The sequence below is a fragment of the Clinocottus analis genome, unplaced genomic scaffold (genome assembly GCF_023055335.1).
Source record: "Clinocottus analis isolate CAN_PGR_092001 unplaced genomic scaffold, fCliAna1.0.p SCAF_25, whole genome shotgun sequence".
Classification (NCBI taxonomy): domain Eukaryota; kingdom Metazoa; phylum Chordata; class Actinopteri; order Perciformes; family Cottidae; genus Clinocottus; species Clinocottus analis.
The window spans coordinates 1,100,204-1,118,474 of record NW_027175987.1 but is presented as its reverse complement, the minus strand read 5'-3'; the positions used below and the strand labels follow the sequence as shown (position 1 = coordinate 1,118,474).

General features: G+C 40.2%; 1 protein-coding gene and 1 non-coding gene across 2 annotated transcripts; both read right to left on the bottom strand.

Moving 5' to 3' along the window:
• Positions 1 to 573: 573 nt before the first annotated feature.
• LOC137794444 (elongation factor 2b-like) lies at positions 574 to 7,495 on the bottom strand. Its single transcript, XM_068591199.1, has 13 exons — positions 7,361 to 7,495; positions 6,230 to 6,444; positions 5,672 to 5,853; positions 4,900 to 5,111; positions 4,534 to 4,712; positions 4,300 to 4,405; positions 3,773 to 4,025; positions 3,418 to 3,613; positions 2,948 to 3,314; positions 2,490 to 2,843; positions 2,089 to 2,271; positions 1,777 to 1,909; positions 574 to 948 (listed from the first exon to the last, which is right to left on the bottom strand). The coding sequence occupies exons 1-13, from the start codon at positions 7,361 to 7,363 to the stop codon at positions 755 to 757; spliced, it is 2,577 nt and encodes an 858-aa protein (XP_068447300.1). The 5' UTR covers positions 7,364 to 7,495; the 3' UTR covers positions 574 to 754.
• Positions 4,132 to 4,200, bottom strand: LOC137794766 (small nucleolar RNA SNORD37). The gene has a single exon (XR_011078339.1). It is a non-coding gene; the product is annotated as a small nucleolar RNA SNORD37 (small nucleolar RNA).
• Positions 7,496 to 18,271: the final 10,776 nt, after the last annotated feature.

Below are 18,271 nucleotides of genomic sequence, written 5' to 3'. Positions count from 1 at the left end.
GTTCAGTGCCAATATATGCATGGGTATATTTGATCTGTGCTGGCAGAAAATATAATACGTTGCACAATAACTTTACTATATATTTCTGGAAGTTAAGATTAAGGTGCATGCATAGAACCCTAGCAAAAAATAAATGACCTTTGGATGTTAGAGTTGTGAGCCCAAGGTGACATTTATGTTAAGTTAGTCCTCATGTGGTTAGCTTGTGTGCACAAGATTAATATAATGCAAATCAGGAGCAGAGTGCTTTTAATGAGTTTAGCGTTCTGAAAAGTTGAATTCTTCCACCAAAAAAAAACAAAACATGCATATCTCAATTTTCTTTAAGATTTTGGGACGTTTTCAAACATTTCTCAAGACAATTGATACCAATTAACATAATGGTAGTTAGCTGGAACATTTGTCACCACAGTAAAGTTAACTCCACCCACCATAAACATATGAGGCACAATTAATACCACAAATTAAAAAATAGAGCCCCTAAACCCTCTTTATTGTAACCACTTTATAATTAAAGCAGAAATCAAAACAGCTTCCATAACAACTCCTTAAACAAAAACAAAACAGCAGGAATAATTTGTTTTTATTTTTATTTTGTTTATGGTTTACAATTTTTGTAGTTTATTCATTATTGTCAATCCTTTTGGCAAACACTGGTGCTCACTGTGTTCTGTACAATCCAGTCCCACAATGTTGACTTAAAATTTGTTGGGAAGTGAGGGAAAATGGCAAGAGCCAAGTGGGGTTCAGACATTTATAACTTGTCCAGGTAGTTGTCCAAGGCTGGGATACCTTCCTTGAGACCCTTACGTTTGCGGATTTCAGTGACGACAACGCCAGGCTTGCTAGCTGCGTCTAATGGGTCTCCGGGGAGGATCTGCCAATGGTCGAACACGCACTGTGGGAAGGCCTTTCCACCAGTGTTGGAACGAAGATCAGCTGTGAAACCTGAGAATGGAAAGAGGAGTAGGTTTTAATACCAAGCCCCTATTACATTATGGGTTGAGGGTTTCATGGTGCAGCAGTCAAAATAAGAATCTGGGCTACAGTAACTTGAAACTAATGTTTACTTCTGGTCCTTGTAAGGCCAACAAATGAAACTGGACATAAAACAGCCATGCACACAGGAAAAGGAGACCGAGTCTCATTAGAAGGCGTTTCCCTTGAGTTTATTCCAAATAGTTTCATCTTATTTAAATTCACATCTGAAGGCTGCTTTAAACATACCCAAGTAACACCAGTGTCCTTAACTCTATGTTGAACGCACAGGAGAGGTGCAACAGACCCGAGTTAACCATCAGTGTGAAACGGTTTAATGCAGAAAGCAGTAAGAAGATATTCAGTAAAAAGTATGCAATGAAGAGGACGGCATTAAGGCTTTCTAGTCAGTCTCAGATTGAAATACTGTACATAACTACTGACTCATCAATATAAATAACTTTCCTAATCATTTGAATTGTGCGATAATTCTAAATTGTTTACATAGATGACAAGGAAAACAATTTTTAATTTACACTGACTTGTAGATAATTAATTAATCTAGGCAAAAAGAGGAAAAAAAACCCCACATTTTATTCCCTCTAATGTGCCGTTCTGATTCGTGATTAAAAACCTTATTTTTTGTAGGAAACTTAAGGTTTAACACTAGACTTCACAAAAAACTGAGTAGTGTATGCTTGACTGCTTCAGACCAAATATTAATCAAAATCATGTTGACAAAATAAATATTGCGGTGTTGCGACTGCTCTCATAACAGCCCTTCAAAAGAATACTTACCAAATGACTCGTTGACAGGCAGGTAGGCCTTGGTAACGGACATCGGGGTACCTATGCAATCTACCTCCTCAGTCACATGACCACGCCTCCTGTTCAGCACACTGTAGATTCCACCGATTGAATCTTTAGGACACTGCAAGGTAGACAAAAGTTCAGTTACATGTAAGGCTCACGTGTGAAAAGACAAGCAAGTTAAATGGAAAACAAGAATTTTGGTTAATACTTGCTTATGTGGGACAAGTACAAACATCCCTAAGAGTTCTAGATATAAAGGCAAACTAGAAAAAAAAACACATCTCCAGTGGCACTCACCTGGATCTCCACCAGGTAGATTGGCTCCATCATTCTGGGCTCAGCGGTGAGCTGGCATGCGTACAGAACTCTGCGAGCGGTGGGAATAATTTGACCACCACCACGGTGAATAGCATCTGTATGCAGGGTCACATCATGGACGTTGAAGCGAATGGCACGCATGTTCTCTTCACAGAGGACGCCCTAAAGACAACATTGAGACACAATTTTAGATGAACAATGACTCATACCAAGTTATAGAAAGATGAAATCATTATGCATGTCAGCATACATTAATTTTATAATACTAAATTGTCTGCTTTCTCACACGCTTTTTAAGCCGCTATGAAAGTGGCACAGTTTCAAAACACAACAGACCAGACAGTTTCAACTGAGTAATGAACAATGAATTTGTCCCTTACCTCCTTGACTGCCCACTGGAAGCCAGCCACAACACTATCCTTGATCTCATTAAGGTACTGCACTCCCTTGGTCACATCCACCAGAAGGTTGGGGCCAGTTCCATCGGGGCCGAAGCACCAGATCTTTCTGGCCTCACCGACATCCCACTCAAACTTCTCAGCGAGGTAGCGGGCACGGCCTTTGATTTCCTGACGAGAGGTGACTTCACCCTTCTCAATGTCTTCTGCCAGGCCATCAGCGAAGGGAGCGGCTTTCATGAACAGACGGTTGTGCTTGTTGGGAGACTTTGAGAGACACACAACACTGGACTCCTCACTGACTGTCTCCCTGTAGGACACCACTGGATCAGATTTCTAAAAAACAAAAACACAAAACACAATTTCAATGCAGACATGTTCTCTCCTAAGGAATAAAATAAAAACAGGACAAGTATACATTTTGATTTACTTTTAATTACCTTAAGTGGAACACAAGCATGATCCTCCTCCAGATCCTTCAAGCAGATCTCCAGATGCAACTCTCCAGCTCCAGCAACGATATGTTCTCCAGACTCCTCAATGATGCACTGCACCATAGGATCGGACTTGCACAAACGCTTCAATCCCTCTACCAGCTTGGGCAGGTCAGCAGGGTTTTTGACCTCCACAGCGACTCTCACCACGGGGCTGACGCTGAACTTCATCACTTTCATGTTGTGTGCCTGCTCAAAAGTGGTGATTGTGCCAGTCTTGACAAGGAACTGGTCCACTCCAACAAGTCCAACGATGTTACCGCATGGCACATCTTCAATGGGCTCAGTATAACGACCCATCATCAGAATGGTCCTGCATGAGTGGTAGAAAGACAATTTAGATGTGACCAATAGTTGTTTGTTGTGGTATCAGTAATGCAATTGATCAGATAACTGATACAGATGTTGAAACCAACCTCTGAATCGGCTTCAAGTAGAGATCATCCTTCTTTCCAGGGACAAAGTTGGGCCCCATAATGCGTACTTTCATGCCAGTGGCGATACACCCAGAGAACACGCGACCAAATGCGTAGAACCGACCCTTGTCATTGGAAGGCACCATCTTTGAGATGTACACCATCAACGGAGCCTTGGGGTCACAGTTCTTGATACCTGATTAAGAACAATTTGTTTGACAATCAGTTTGAGGCCAAGAACTACCATTAGTCAAGCAACATCTGGAATACTGCCTTGGTGATGCAAATAGCAATTACTTAAATAAAGCATGCGTCACTTGTGGAAACCAAAATTTAAATAAAAAAAGTGTCATACCCATGGCAGCCTCATCATCTCCAGGTCCTTCGTAGAGCAGATCGCAACGGTACTTCTGGGCAGTGACAGGGGAAGGCAGATGGATGGTGATCATTTGCAAAAGGGCCTCTCCGGCTGGCAGCCAGTGGCGCATCACAGCCTTCAGGAGAGGCTTTCCCTCCTTCTCCTTGTCGTCAGTATCCAACTTGATGTCCAGCTTCGTGATCAGTTTTGCTGTTTCCTCCTTATTGAAGTTCATGATGGCATTGAAGACCTAAAAAAGAGAAGTTAAGCTGAATTAGTAGACTGCCTAAATATAACTAATTTGCTTGCAATTAAAAACACGACTATACAAGAATGAAGCTCTCTTTCTGTGCTCTGCTCAGAATGAAGGTTATCATCACCGTTTACTCAGGTCAAAGTGAAGAATGTTTAAAATCATCATTTGCAGGCACACAGAAACCCATTTATTTTGCTGAACTGTTTACAGATAAGGAATTATACAATTACAAATGGTACTAATTTTAACATTAAAATAGTCACAATACCTTGAAGATGGGATCCAGGACAAGGGCAACAAAGGTGCGTGGGTACTTTGTGCCATCAGCGCCAATAGAATTTTTAAGGAACTTTCCATTGGATGCATCAAAGTACCTGAAGTAATAAATCATGTATTATATTGTTAAACAAACCATTTAAAATTAAATAGTCATAAAACATTTCTATGCGTTAACTTCCGTTTCCCCTCTGATCGTGTGCGCTTCATTTAGTCTGAGACTGACCTGTCACCCCACAGTTTCTTCATCATGTCTTCAACCTTCTTGCAGTTCTCTTCTGGTGTCAACTGGGTGTTGCCCTTGGCAGCAAACTTTGCTGCATACAACTCAGCAAACTGCTTCAGGGTGAAAGCCCAGCCATGGAGTCCAGAGCCAAAGCCAACTGTTCCAATGGTTGGATCGATCTGTGAGAGTTAACAGCACACAAGTCAAGTACGTTTCAAGAGAATTTTCAATTTATGTTTTATTTAGCTATACTGATTTTACAAGAATCAACATTTCACAATCTAATGTCATTCTATCTAATGACCAAAGTCATTAGATAGACACATTGATCAAAGCACTAAGATGGACTGTTTTAGACAAACTCACCATGAGGGTGCCCATAGGTCCATTTTCCTCTTCTCCATAAGTGGCAATGATGACATTGACAGACTCAACAATACGCTGGAAAGTCTGGTACAGGTCTTCAGCCTGAAGCTGCAACTCCAACAAGGCACGGTCCATTTTGTTCATCATCAGGACTGGCTTGATACGCTCAGCAATGGCCTGACGGAGCACTGTCTCGGTTTGTACACAAACACCTGAAAGGGATACACATACATAAACTATTTAACCCACGAGAAGAGCAGATAAAATTGTGCGCAACATAAGTAGCACCATGGTAAACATAACTGTAGTATAAAGATATATAAATGCAATATAAATATTTCATTGTTTTTTTATTGATTTGTAATACTTGTTTTGACCATTTTTACCTTCTTGTTTGCACTATATGCTATGCTGCTGTAAATTTCCTAGCTGCGGGACTAAGGATTATCTAGAATGAAGGAGACTTAATTATTTACATATCAAATTAGACTTTCCAAGTTTTAGCACATGCACAAATGTATGTGTGTTTTGAGGTTCACATTTATCAATATAAACTAACCTGTGTGTTTTAACATATTGGTCTACCTTAGTGTCATTGTAATCTGATTTAAGAGTTGTTCAACCATGTTTCATGATAAAACATGTTGACTGGCATAGATTTTATTATATTTGCTCTGTGTGTCAGCCTCTGGTTTATGGCTTGTAAAATATGATCAAAACGCACACGGGGAAATTTTTTTGGCTACGAGGGGTTGAACAGTCTTGACCTTACCTGACACACAGTCCACTACAACCAGGGCTCCATCAGTGACACGGAGGGCAGCAGTCACTTCAGAAGAGAAGTCAACGTGACCCGGTGAGTCAATCAGGTTGATCAAGAAGCCAGAACCATCCTTTCCCTGCTTAATGAAGGCCAAGTCATTTACGGCCAGCTCGTAGTAGAGGGAGATGGCGCTGCAAGTCAGGGTAACGAGTTAGTTGTCAAGTTTATCCATTTATAGATCTTAAGAAAAACAAAAAAAAACGGTATACATGATGCATAAATACATGCTCTACCCTGGGTTGACGCTGCAGTGATATTGATGCAGACTATGGATTTTGATTACAAACACAGGGCAGTTTGTCACAATTAAACAGAAAATTGATTATTAGTCTCAAGTTCGAAAAGTATGCCAATTGTGTTTCATTACTGTGCAGAAATGCTTATCACTAATGACCTTTGATATTACTTTCGTCAACATCTGTTAGGAAATGTGGAGATTGGATTAAGTGCAGTGGACTACACTATCTGCCCTCCTCCTGGCGGTCTGATTTATAACAAGATCCTCACGTTGACTTGATGGTGATGCAACGTTCCTGTTCATCTTTGCGGGTGTCGGTGAAACGGGTCTCTCCAGCACGAGCTGAGGCAATGATGCCAGCCTTTGACACCAGGGAGTCTGTCAGAGTTGACTTTCCGTGGTCAACGTGCGCAATCACAGACATGTTACGGATGTTGGCCTTTTTGTCCATGATGGCACGGATCTGGTCGATGGTAAAGTTCACCTGAAGGGGGAAGAATAAAATAGTTTGAAGATTTATAATATAAAAACCTGGAATACGCAAAGAGTACCCAGAGCTTGTCGAAAATTGCTGCTGATGCCATGTGACTCGCTCGCTCTCCACTTTCACTCAGGGCGTTATCCGCCATCGTCACAGCTATGACGGGACTGTTACATCCATTTAGCTTTTTGTTTTTAGGAACCCCTTTGCCTCTTTGATTATCAATATACCCGATGGACAGCAGCGATATATCAACCAAGCTGACAACTCAACCCATTAATCATTGACAATACATTTCAACCCAGCACCAGCCGGCATGATGTGTTGGCACGAATAGGCCACGTGTACAGACTCTACGCCAGGCTAACCGCTAGCTTTAGCTTGTTTGCTACACTAGCCGGCTGGGCCCTGTAGCGTGAAATGCCGGCAAGTTATAACCCTGGGCGATGCGCATTCAGAAACATGGTGCCAACACGACAATAAACAGCATAGGTATACAGACACTTCGCCACAAGTCAGTTCCTGGCCATGTTACAATATTAACGACAGTTTCCCTTTAACGTCGCAGCAAAGATCCGCCGCTCAGAGGGTTAGGAAGCGGAACACCGCAGCGTCGCTGAGCTGGCAATTTAATGAGAGTTGCGACACATACAACGGCCTTAAAATGCGTTAATTTATGTAACCAACTAACAGTTTAGTAAAACAATTTAGAACAGGGTCGCTAGAATATCAGTAGCTACGGAGAACTAGCGATAATGATGACACAACGGCTGCCATTTTGATCAAAGCGCGATCGACAGAATTGACCTATGTACGCGCATCACCCGTAAAACGCCCGTAAGTTCATAAATATGAACATCAAGGACATATTGTGTGCTCGATTGGGCAATACATACGCTTAGAAGTGCGATCAACTCACCATTTTGACGGATGGTTTGGGATCCGCTCAGTGGCGAAAAGAGACAGAAATTTTTACGCTGCCAACCTCACGAGGTCATAGGCAGGGAAGAGACCGCTGACGTCAGAAAGCCGGTATTTATATCACGTGCGTCCGGCCCCGTGCGTCATCACGTAAATTCAAGATCGCGCGGAACGCTACGCAGTCGAGAAACACCAGCTTACTTGTCGAAAAAAGGAGCTTTGTCATCATTGATTTAATTAATAAATTATTTGCAATAATCCCCTATGAAACAGTAAAACACATATTTAATTAAATTCCTCTTTTTTATCCTCCTGACTAGGAGATGTCTCTGTGAGGACCAAGCTTGTTATGAAATCTGGAAAATATTTGTAAATTTCTTACTGATCATGCCTGCAATACATGTAAAAATGTTCCATTCTTAACTGTACATCAATACATATAATTTGCAGATCAAGAATAGCTTTTTAATATGCACCACATTCTACATGCAATAGTTTATTATATTGCCTGATTTCCATTTGCTCAGCAATCATTATTATGTTCTAATCTTTTTTTTTTAAATGAGTACTTTAGATGAAAAAAAAGTGACACAAATGTTTCTCAAGGATTCAACGATCATTTAATGTCCTTATGCCACACAGGGATGCAAAACAAAATTCTGTTGCAGCACAATTTAAACACAAGAAAACACATGACTAACAAAACATATTATTCGGAACATTTGGTTTGATACCACACACCATTTTGTTGTCTCCTTACTTGTGCTCGGTGCAATGACGATACACTTAAATCTATTCTCAACAGGGAGCGGCTCTCTCTATTTGGAAAGTATAGAATAATGGTAGTTCACTGCCCCCCACTGGTCACAGGGAGGAACTGCAACAGAACGTTGGCTTGGATAAAGTCAGTCAGTACATTTGATTTGCGTGGGCAAATTTGTCCTACAAACACAAAACACACAATCTGGCTTTATGAATTTGATATTGAAATTCATATTGAAGTTTGAGAGCATTGTTTGTAGATTTTAAACGTGTATTAAAATTCATACACAATTCAGAAGCAATGCCGTGTTTTATATTAAAAATGAGAGCAACTTCAATCCAAAACTCTTGAAAACTATGTAGAACAAGGGCGACATGGATGAAATTTCTGTTTCACATAAATTATATTCTGAGAAATATGTGCTATTAATTTATGTCGGCAAATAAGTTATTACAAGGTACAGTATACTTTTTTAATATGAACTTCTTTTGGGCGTGAGGAATATATGGATGTCTGACCAAGCTTGCTCTGCTAAGATTACTTCTTCCCTTCTTTCAAATGCACAAACAAACATCAAGAAAATATCTCAAAATGAAAATGTTAATTGATCTACATGATTGGCTGTTCCCTATCAAATACATTTCTTAGTAGGCGAGGCCCTACTATGAATTTGCAAGGCCAGAATTATATGATAGGCAGCAAAACTCTCAACAACTTATTACAAAAACAAATCCACATTGTTGGTTATGGATTACCGCCTCCATGTTGTATCATTTTCCCATTTTAACTGGATCCAAACCGATACCATTCTTGACAGTTGCCCCAAAATAATGCCACGTTTCTCTTAGCGACAATTGACAAACTCACTTGAACTCACGTTCCCTTTTCTTCTTCTCTCCCTCTCCACTAGGGGGCAGCAGCTTCACCATTTCCCTGCAGTACATTTCGAGAACCACCAAGGACGCCCTCGAACGCCCTTTATACAAGCTGTGTTTATCAGATCTGAAGTATGAAGTTGCCAGGTCATCAGCTCATATGGTGTTGTTACCCCTCAAGAACATTTTCACTTGTTAAGATCTGTTTGTAAATGTGTCAAATTATTATAGTATACTCTTGTACATTTGAGAGGCCGGTAATGGACTTAACTCAGAATCTGATATGATCAGCAAATAAATCCTGATGCATTATCATACCAGCTACTGAGCAGTACAACATAACAACGTGGTGGTGAAAAGAGACCCGCTCTGAGCCACAGCTGCCCCAAACTCCTGTACTTTACTTGAGTAAACGTTCTGAATACTTCCTCCACCAGCTCAGCGTTGATGTTTTGATCATTTACTTACTTCATACTTCGTTCCTGTACTTCAACATACCTTGTGCATTATTAACAGGTGAAATTTCTGCTGAGGAATATTAACGCACTGCTCTAAAATGAAACGTCCCTAATCTTTCAGAGTGAGCAATGTGCCAAAAAACTAAAATATGGTTGAACAGATGATTTAAATGTAAGAAATGTCAAATGCTGATCATGACATGAAAATATCAGAAAGGGTTTATTTTTCATTTTCAAAAGATTGTGGGATTCTTAGCTAAAGATTCCTCTGTAGTTTCATTTATTTCATATCATGTTGCCTGATTGTTATATTTAGTCTTTCTTTCCTGCAGATGGCGCTAAAGCCTCACTTCCAGACCCTCCAGACTTCAGCACACCACTGTGAGGTACACTGTGAGGTAATCATACTGAGGTAAGCAGTGATTAGCTTGCACGCACGGACTTGCTTTAGGCTAGAAGACAAGGTTACTTTCTTCGTGGGCTGTATTAATGTGATGGAAAACCTTTTCATCAGGCTGGAGTTAATGCATAATTAGTCTCCAATTAAATTGCCCTAAACCCAAAGAGACACATTTGCATTTTTCTGTGCATTTAATTGAACCCTGTGTACGTTTGCTTTAAGGCTTTCCCCCACTGTGTGGCGTTTAAGTACATATGCAGAGACCTTTAAGAAGGTGAGGGAGAAACAACAAATACGATGTGTGAGAGCAAAAAGTTTGGTGGAGAGGGAACTCATTTAGAGCTGCCGCTCTGTTTACTTTCAGGGGACATGATGTTTTAAACTCTCCTTGGCAGTCAACAAAGGAAACAATGAAGAATATTGCTCCAGAAATACCTTTTATAGTATACGCAGCTTTCAGGTGAACATGCTAAGAAAAAAAAAAAGGTCAAGTTTTTGACCTTGACCTATAGGAATCAGTGACAGACCTCTGTCGGAGAGATTTTGACATTCAGCTTCGTGAAGGGTTAGAAAAGTGATAAATAGTTTGAATCAATTCTAAAATGTACAAGCAACCGGTGTGGATATACAAATAAATAAAAATCCAATCAAATAAATATTGAATTTGGTGAATCTCGCTGCAGCCCTTTGAACTTGTTGTCGTTTGAAGAGGTTGTATTCGAGAAGACGGGAACAATCTAATCGGGATGTGATCAATGAAAGCGTTTGCATTCCTCTCCATCCGCACTCCCAATCTAACGCTGAGACAATTATTTGCTTCCCTGCACGAGCAACAACAGTGATACACCATTGTGTGATGAATTGTATGGACATGAGGAGGAGAAGAGGGGGGGGGGGGGGTGGGGGGGGATGCATCAGGAACAGAATCAGAACACAATCATGTCTAAATTAGACACAGGCACAAAATATAAATTGAACACATGAGAAAGTGTTAATCACCTAATCACCTGCGAGAACAGGAAGCAAACTGTGCAAAATGCTCTGATTTAACGCCATCGCAGTCGATCTGCTTGTCGGGACCTGTGCTGTGGTTCTCAGCTTGCTGTCACATCTGAAAACACTCGGGCAGAGTGAGTGACAGGGAGAAATGACAGGGAAGTCCGGTTGAGTAATTGACTATGGATTGAAATGACACAGAACTTTTAGCGGGCTGCGATTTCACCCACAACGAGAGCCATCCCCGGGAATGCGTCTTGTTCAAATTCAAACGTTGTTGCGCTCACTTTAAGAACAGTCCATGTTCTGCTGGTACTTTGTGCGACAGAAAGAGACAGAAGTCTGACACACCGTATCCAAATATTTACTTAAGTCGGCTCCTCAGAATGCACGCAGGCCTGAAAGCCTGAAAGCCTCTGTTGCCTTGATCCTTTTCTTTATTTACTCCTCACAGTTGAGCCCAAACATCACACACACACAGTCACCACTGGTCATTTCACACAAAGACTACAAACGCACCAGTTCTAGAAACTTAATTTATGGCAAAGAAGAATCAGTATCAACTCTATTGAATGCTATAAATAGGTTGACGCATTACATTCGGGAGGAACTCACACAGCACCGAGAGGGAACGCTGAAGAGACACACATCCAGACACATTGCTAAACAAAGCAAACTTAAACAATGTGGCGGGAAAATATGGGGTTTCTGTAGACTTTATAGGGCACCACATCACAAAAATGTACATGTTTTTTAGATTAGGAATGGTTTTAGAAGGGACAAATACTAAATAATATAAAATAAAACACACAAAATCCATACAATGATCCGTTTACATGGACAGCATATTCTAAATAAATGAATATAATATGTTTCACTAGTATGGGTGTATCCTTTCTATAACTTACACATGTTGTGACCGCAGTTATTTACTCTGGTGTGAACATTTAGATTTGACTGTAAAACGATGATATGGATGAGCTTTAAATTGGCAAAACTCAATTTGGTTGGAGTACATAAATACCTTCTTCCATAGAGTGGTCAGTATTTTTGAGCTGTATCCCCATATTTCATCCCGAAGAACAATTTCACCTGAGAAAAAAAGGCTTCGGGGCATCAGATGAAATGGAAAATCAGCAATCAATAATTTATCAGGAATTTCTCTCATTAAAAAGCTTTCAGATCTGCATTTAAGATGTCTTTAATAAATAATTCCTCTCCTATAAAATGTCTGCATGTGAGAAGATGTAACGGTGACAAATTGTTATTCAGATTTATTTATTTTTTAGATGAATGGGGTCTTGTTGAGTTAAAATGCAAAAAGTAAAGTACCTGTGTACAGCAGGTACTTAGAGTTGCCAGTTGTGATAAGTGACGGGAAAGAGACCGCTAATGGTAATAGCAGAAAGGGAAAATGGTTGACAGCTCATATTTATTCAAATCCCTCTTTTTGTGTGTGTGTTTGTGTGTGTGTGTGTGTGTGTGTGTGTGTGTGTGTGTGTGTGTGTGTGCAATATGAAAACAAGCTATCCAAAAGGCAGTGACTTTTGGAAAATGGGTTAAAGGTTACCGCCTGCAAATTGTGGCATTACACGCCACAATTTCTTTTAATGACTGCATTTAAATCCTGCAACTTTGACTGGTGGAAACCACATCCATATTTGTACATAAACAAGCTATAATGGCTTTTGGTTCACCCCGCCCCAGAAACAGCAGCGTGATAAAACGACCACACGCTGCTCACCGTTCGATAAAGTAAATAGAAAAAGCACAACAAAGAGTAATAGCACAGCCATAATTCTAAAAAACAAACATATATGTATCTTCAAACATCACATCTATCAGAATATGCGTCAGCCATTCTGATTAAAGTTAGAGGAGAAAAGGAAGAAAGAAATATTGAATATATTTAATTAAGATTGGATATCAAAAAACCCTTTCACAAAAGTTAACCATATCTCATCACAATAAGGATAAAACACACACCTGTTACATTTATATCTTGTAAAAAAGTAGTGTTTTTCGTGTTTTAAACAGAGATGAGTCTCAAGTCAGAGGGTTTAAACCACTTTGATTAGGTTTTGAACTTATTTTTAAGTAGCGGATTGGAGTTCAACATGTGCAGCGTTCTCGTATAAGCTTTGAAAAATAGTTTCCTAGAGCTGAATGCTCCCATTATTTAGCGTATTTTTTCTTTTTGAACAACATCTCAGAGAGCTTTCAGTAGTCTGTATCTTGCAGGTCTGAGTTCAATGTCCGGTCAGAAAATGTATTGTTGTACATCATGATAAATGGTGAATTTGAAATGCTTATGGTAATTGAGATACTCGTAGAACTGCAATAAACTGTCAGCAGGGCCGTGGTAGATCACGATAATGTCCTCCACATGGCGCTTCCATAGCTCGATGTGAGATTTTCAGAGACATTTCCAAGCAGGCAACATGTAAGTGAACTCTTTCCACCATTAGCGGTCCCTTTGTATCAGGGGGGGGCGCTTTCTTTCAATCATCACCACATTTTTACAAAGCTTTTTTTTTTGATTACAAGCCCAAAAATTCAAAATGACTAACGACCCAGTTATATGGCATGACTTTGAAGCCAGCTCCCCCCCCCCAAAAAAGGATTCATTGAATTTGGTTCACTTTCCGATTAGCTTCTTTTTCTCTGAACAGCGATCAATCAGTTGAAGCTTTACGGCTCCAGATAGCAGCCAGGTGACGGTGCTGCGCCGAGTCCACACAAATGAGATGGAGTTTCAGTTTTACACCAGGGCAGATTGATCACTCGTACGCAATATACGATAGGGGAGTTTGATTGAGGAAGAGAAGATTGTATTGTGTTTGCAGAGCGTCGTCGTGATGTAAAAACAACTGCGAGGCTTTTCAAAAATCCCAAAGCCAGCTTGGAACCGGCGTCACGGACAGGAGGCGGCTTATTGGAGCGCTGGGCTTTAACATTCACACAGACGCAAAAAGCTGCTGACTTGCTGACTTTAAGCCTTGTTTTTGTCGACATTGAAAGGGGCTTTGGTGTCATGCTGCGCGGTGCCATTTCATTTCTGTGACCTGCTCTTTCCAAAGGTCCCCATGCTTGTATCACTGTAAGTCTTTACACTGATTTGAGCTTTGTTGCTTCCCAAATTCCCTTCTCCTCCGCACCCTGGAGGGTCATCATTGCCAGGATAATTGCCATCGGGGATTATTTGCAATGCCGCCTGCTTGATATTTATGAAGTTGGCATATAGTCCATGCTGTCGTGCTTTATTGCCTCTGCAGGGAGCAAACCCAAGAGAACAACAGATTTTCAATTTTCAATATCCGGTCTAACAAAAACAAAATATTCCTGAATGGGAGATTTTACTTTAATAGACTAGTTATTGTTTTTGTATTGCATTGGCATAATGTTATGTTGCTGTAGTGACATAGGGCTGGAAGGAGAGGCATTATCTCCTTGTTTCCTTGTTGATGTTACTGTGATGATTATTAAGTGCTGTTTACTTAAAAAACTAACTAAAAAAATGTATTTTTTCTTGTAAACACAAGTGTGTGGAAGGTTCACTGATTCCCCCGGAGACCCTTTTGGACTCCCCGTCACTGTTATCACGTCTAAAACATCAAGTCGAGGTGAAATTGCTTTTTGTCTTTTATGGCTCATATGAAGCAAGATAAGAAATTATCTGAAAATTGATTAACAGAAAATAGATAAATAGAAGAAGCAGATAAAACGATGACGAAACAGATAACATTTGTATCAGTCGCTGCTGCTGCTGCGAGAATGAATTGATTTGCCAGTCGACAGCTCTCTGAACCAGGTCAGACTATATCCTCCAAGGCATTTTCTTTCTTTTTAGCCACTACATTGAAAAATAAGGTTCAGAATTATTGATTTTGATCAAATGTCCAATATAAATGTAAAGCACATAGTTATTTTTCTAATGACAACATGATTAATTCAACGTGCTTGCATGGCTGCGCACACTGGTGACTCATATAGGCTCCCATCTCGACAATATTGTTTGTTCTCGCCGTTGTTGTTAACTAGTTCAGGACAAAGGGCACTGCTTCAAATGGCTTCTCTTTGTTCAGACACACAATGCATCTCAGAAGTGTTACAGTGCATTTAAACGTTTCTTCGGGGACAGGCTATGTGGCAACCAATTAAAAAGAAAAGAAAAGGAAAGTGCTCAATTTAGAGCAGACATCTTCCAACGCTATAGTGTCCTCGGCTGTACTGGCAGTTCTAGGATAACCCGAGACTAATGTTTGGGCTTTGCATGAAGTCACAAACTACGGCCTACACAATCCCTATAATTAAAGTGGAACTACGCCCATTTCCAAAATTCATACGTGTCAAAGCCTTTACTCGGTGCAGCCAATGTGGATGTGCCTTAAACTTGCTTTATTTCTAATGACCGGCAGGGTGCGACTCCTCAAGTAGCAAAAAAAAAACTGTATAGAATTTAGAAAATGACTCTACTCAATTTATTACCTCAGTAAACATTGTTTAAACAAGTTTATGCTTTCAATTGGACGTTTCAAGTCCCTTCAAATGCAGCATGATGTTCTCCTGGTAAAGTATGGTCCCATTTAAAATAGACATTGAAGCAGGGTATGCTCTTAGGGCATGGCTCCTTTGTGATTGACGAGTCTCAACCAGAGGACACGCCCACGGCTTCACTCCTCTGCAGTCCAAATTCACTGGTTTCCCAAGATGTCAACACACAACATCTTAGATGGTGTCAGCCAAAATGCCAAACTGGAAGATTTAAGACCACAGTCCACAAACCATTCCGTGATGTCAGAACGACTACATCCACGGCTGTCACACCGGAGGCGCGAGAAACATGAAACATGAAAATACCTGTGAATATTTCACATCAAAACTAATCATACTGGCAGCAAATGTGAATTGTGACAGTTTCCAAACAAGCAGGCAACTACCAGGATGCTATTGATCCAGAGCGGCATCTGGCAGTCTGCCTGAAGTAAATTGTCGTACAGCCTAAGCTACATACTGTAATTGTTCATTAGGTGGTGTTGCTCTTAAAAGCTGTTGGTGATTATCTTAAAATCATTTGATGACGTCAGAATTTTGAAGTAGAGGACATGAAGGACTGCACTTGACACCACTTTGGCCGATTTAATGCAGGATGTGATGGAGAGAATATTACCATTTGCGAAGAGCAAAGCTGTGGATTGTACTTCTTACCCGTTGCTTTAGGCCTACTCCTTGTCATCACACAGCAATTATATGAAAATCTATTTCAGTTTGCCGTGTATTTATGGAGGAACAGCAAATGCTTGTCCATATAAAATGAAATCTAAAGTGTTTCAACGAATAAACTAAGAGAAAATCGTTTTCATTTTGTTCTGTAAATCTTTCACTGGCTTTCTGGTATCTTTTTGATACTGAATTACAAGTTCAGAACAGCAACAATCTTTTTCAAATCAGGGAACAGACTGTTTGTGCCAAATTTGCCAACAATGTCTTTAAATTGCTGGAGAGATTGCTGATCCAGTCCTCTTGCTGTGAGTGTGTCTTTTCATACGAGCAACCAGGAAAAAAACACTTAATTTAGCACAACTTTAACGTTGAGTTTTTTGTTATTGTTTGGTACAATCCCTTTGGATACATTGTACAGCTTAGAGAATGTGGCTCTTATGTAACTACCCTGTTCAATGGATTATTTGAAGCAACTCACTTTAAAACATAAAACTTAAGTGTCAGTCCCCAACGACTGGCGGCTTATTTCGAGACACAGCTTTTTGCTTTTGTGTTGAACCCCCGCCAAGGCAGAAATCCATTGTGCAAGCAGCAGAGATAACGTCTTCATTGGGTACAGTCTCAATAGACCACGGCGGGCTGAGGGAAAGTGGGCACAAAGGAAAGTGAGTACAGAACAGTTTGGGATACACTGAATGCTACAAGCTGGTAAGGATTTATAACTATGTAGGAGGATGTTGACATTCATATTCAACAAAAGTAATGATTTCCTGCATAACTAACTAACATATCTGACAATCCCAATAACCACCATCGTCATTTCCTAAACTACATTTTATAGGCTCTATATTTGTATGCAGTGTGCTCTCTTTTGAAGCTGAGCTTTCACATCGAAAGCTCTGCAACAAAAGAGTCGTTTAGCTCGATTCTATTTGACTTGGCCGTCATAAAATCGTCTCAGAGAGGTTTTCTCCTGTGTGGATGATTTCACTCCAGTGGCTTTCCTGAACACATTTGAATAAATGGCTTGAGTTACTGGCACCTGTGTTGCATTTTACAATTTGGTTTGTGATGGATTTGCGATCAAGCCATGCAATATGCAGAAAGCTCAAGCCATCAGAAGCATCAATGTGCAGTTAGGGAACGAAGTCAGAGAGGGGTAAAAATAAATGGCCCTGCTGTTCCTTTTTAGAAAATGCAGCCATGTAATTATTTGTATTTTCTACATGCCAGCTGCTCTTCTATATTCATACAAAGAGAGAAAAAACAATCAAATGCATATATCTATGTATACCATATATTTGAGTTGAGTTAGCAGAAGAGTGCAATGCATGTATTTTTTCTTCTGCGAGTCAAAGTTCTAAAATCCTTTCTATAATGAAAATATCATGCCTTAAATGGGTCAGCGGTTTCTCTGCCAGGATAGGAGGTTAAATCATATTAAAAGATGAAGAACTGCCAACATATAAGTGTTGAAGGGAATTTTAAGCCTTCCAGATCCTTTGAGGGGAAATTGAACTGAAGACGGCATCGCTCAAATCTCCCCTCTTAGCTCAATAAACAAACTGCAGGAGGAGGTTTTCCACAGTCCCCACATCCATATTTTATAACCTAAAGAGATGTATGAGAACAGGAGTGACAGCACACAATACTCCAAAAATATCAGTGTTAAATCAAAACATCTCAGCAGTCCACCTCTTGTACAAAGCAACATTGTTCTGATGAGCGTTTGATGGTTAAAAGCGATTTAACATTACAATAATTATACTCATTGTCTGTCTTCATGAGAATAAGATGAGAAGATTCATACCACTCTCATGTCTCTATGTTAAATAAGTCACTGGCTCCAGCTGACAGTTAGCTTAGCATAAACACTGGAAACAGGAAACAGCTAGCCTGACTCTGTCCAAAAGTAACACATCCACCTATACCAGCATCTCTGAAGCTCACCGAAAGGGAGGTTGATTCATACGAGTGAAAACATTATCCTAAATTGTGGGCTGATAAACCAAAACAATGAGCTAAAGGACACCAAATATTAAATTGGACTTGTCACAATAATGAACAATTACTAGTCTGCCATTGAATCTAGTGGCTTCATGCTAGCTCCATGCTAGCTAGCTGGAGCTGCTAGCTAGCGAGCCTGCTTATTAAACATCCCAAAGTAATGCAAGGTGTCAGAGCGCGTTTTATT

Excerpts from the sequence above, each read along its gene's own strand:
- LOC137794444 (XM_068591199.1), bottom strand. Across the intron at positions 5,854-6,229 it reads TGCATCACCATCAAGTCAAC|CGCCATCTCCCTCTACTACG; the intron begins GTGAGGATCTTG and ends CCTGACTTGCAG. Across the intron at positions 2,272-2,489 it reads TCCAGTGGGCAGTCAAGGAG|GGCGTCCTCTGTGAAGAGAA; the intron begins GTAAGGGACAAA and ends TGTTGTCTTTAG.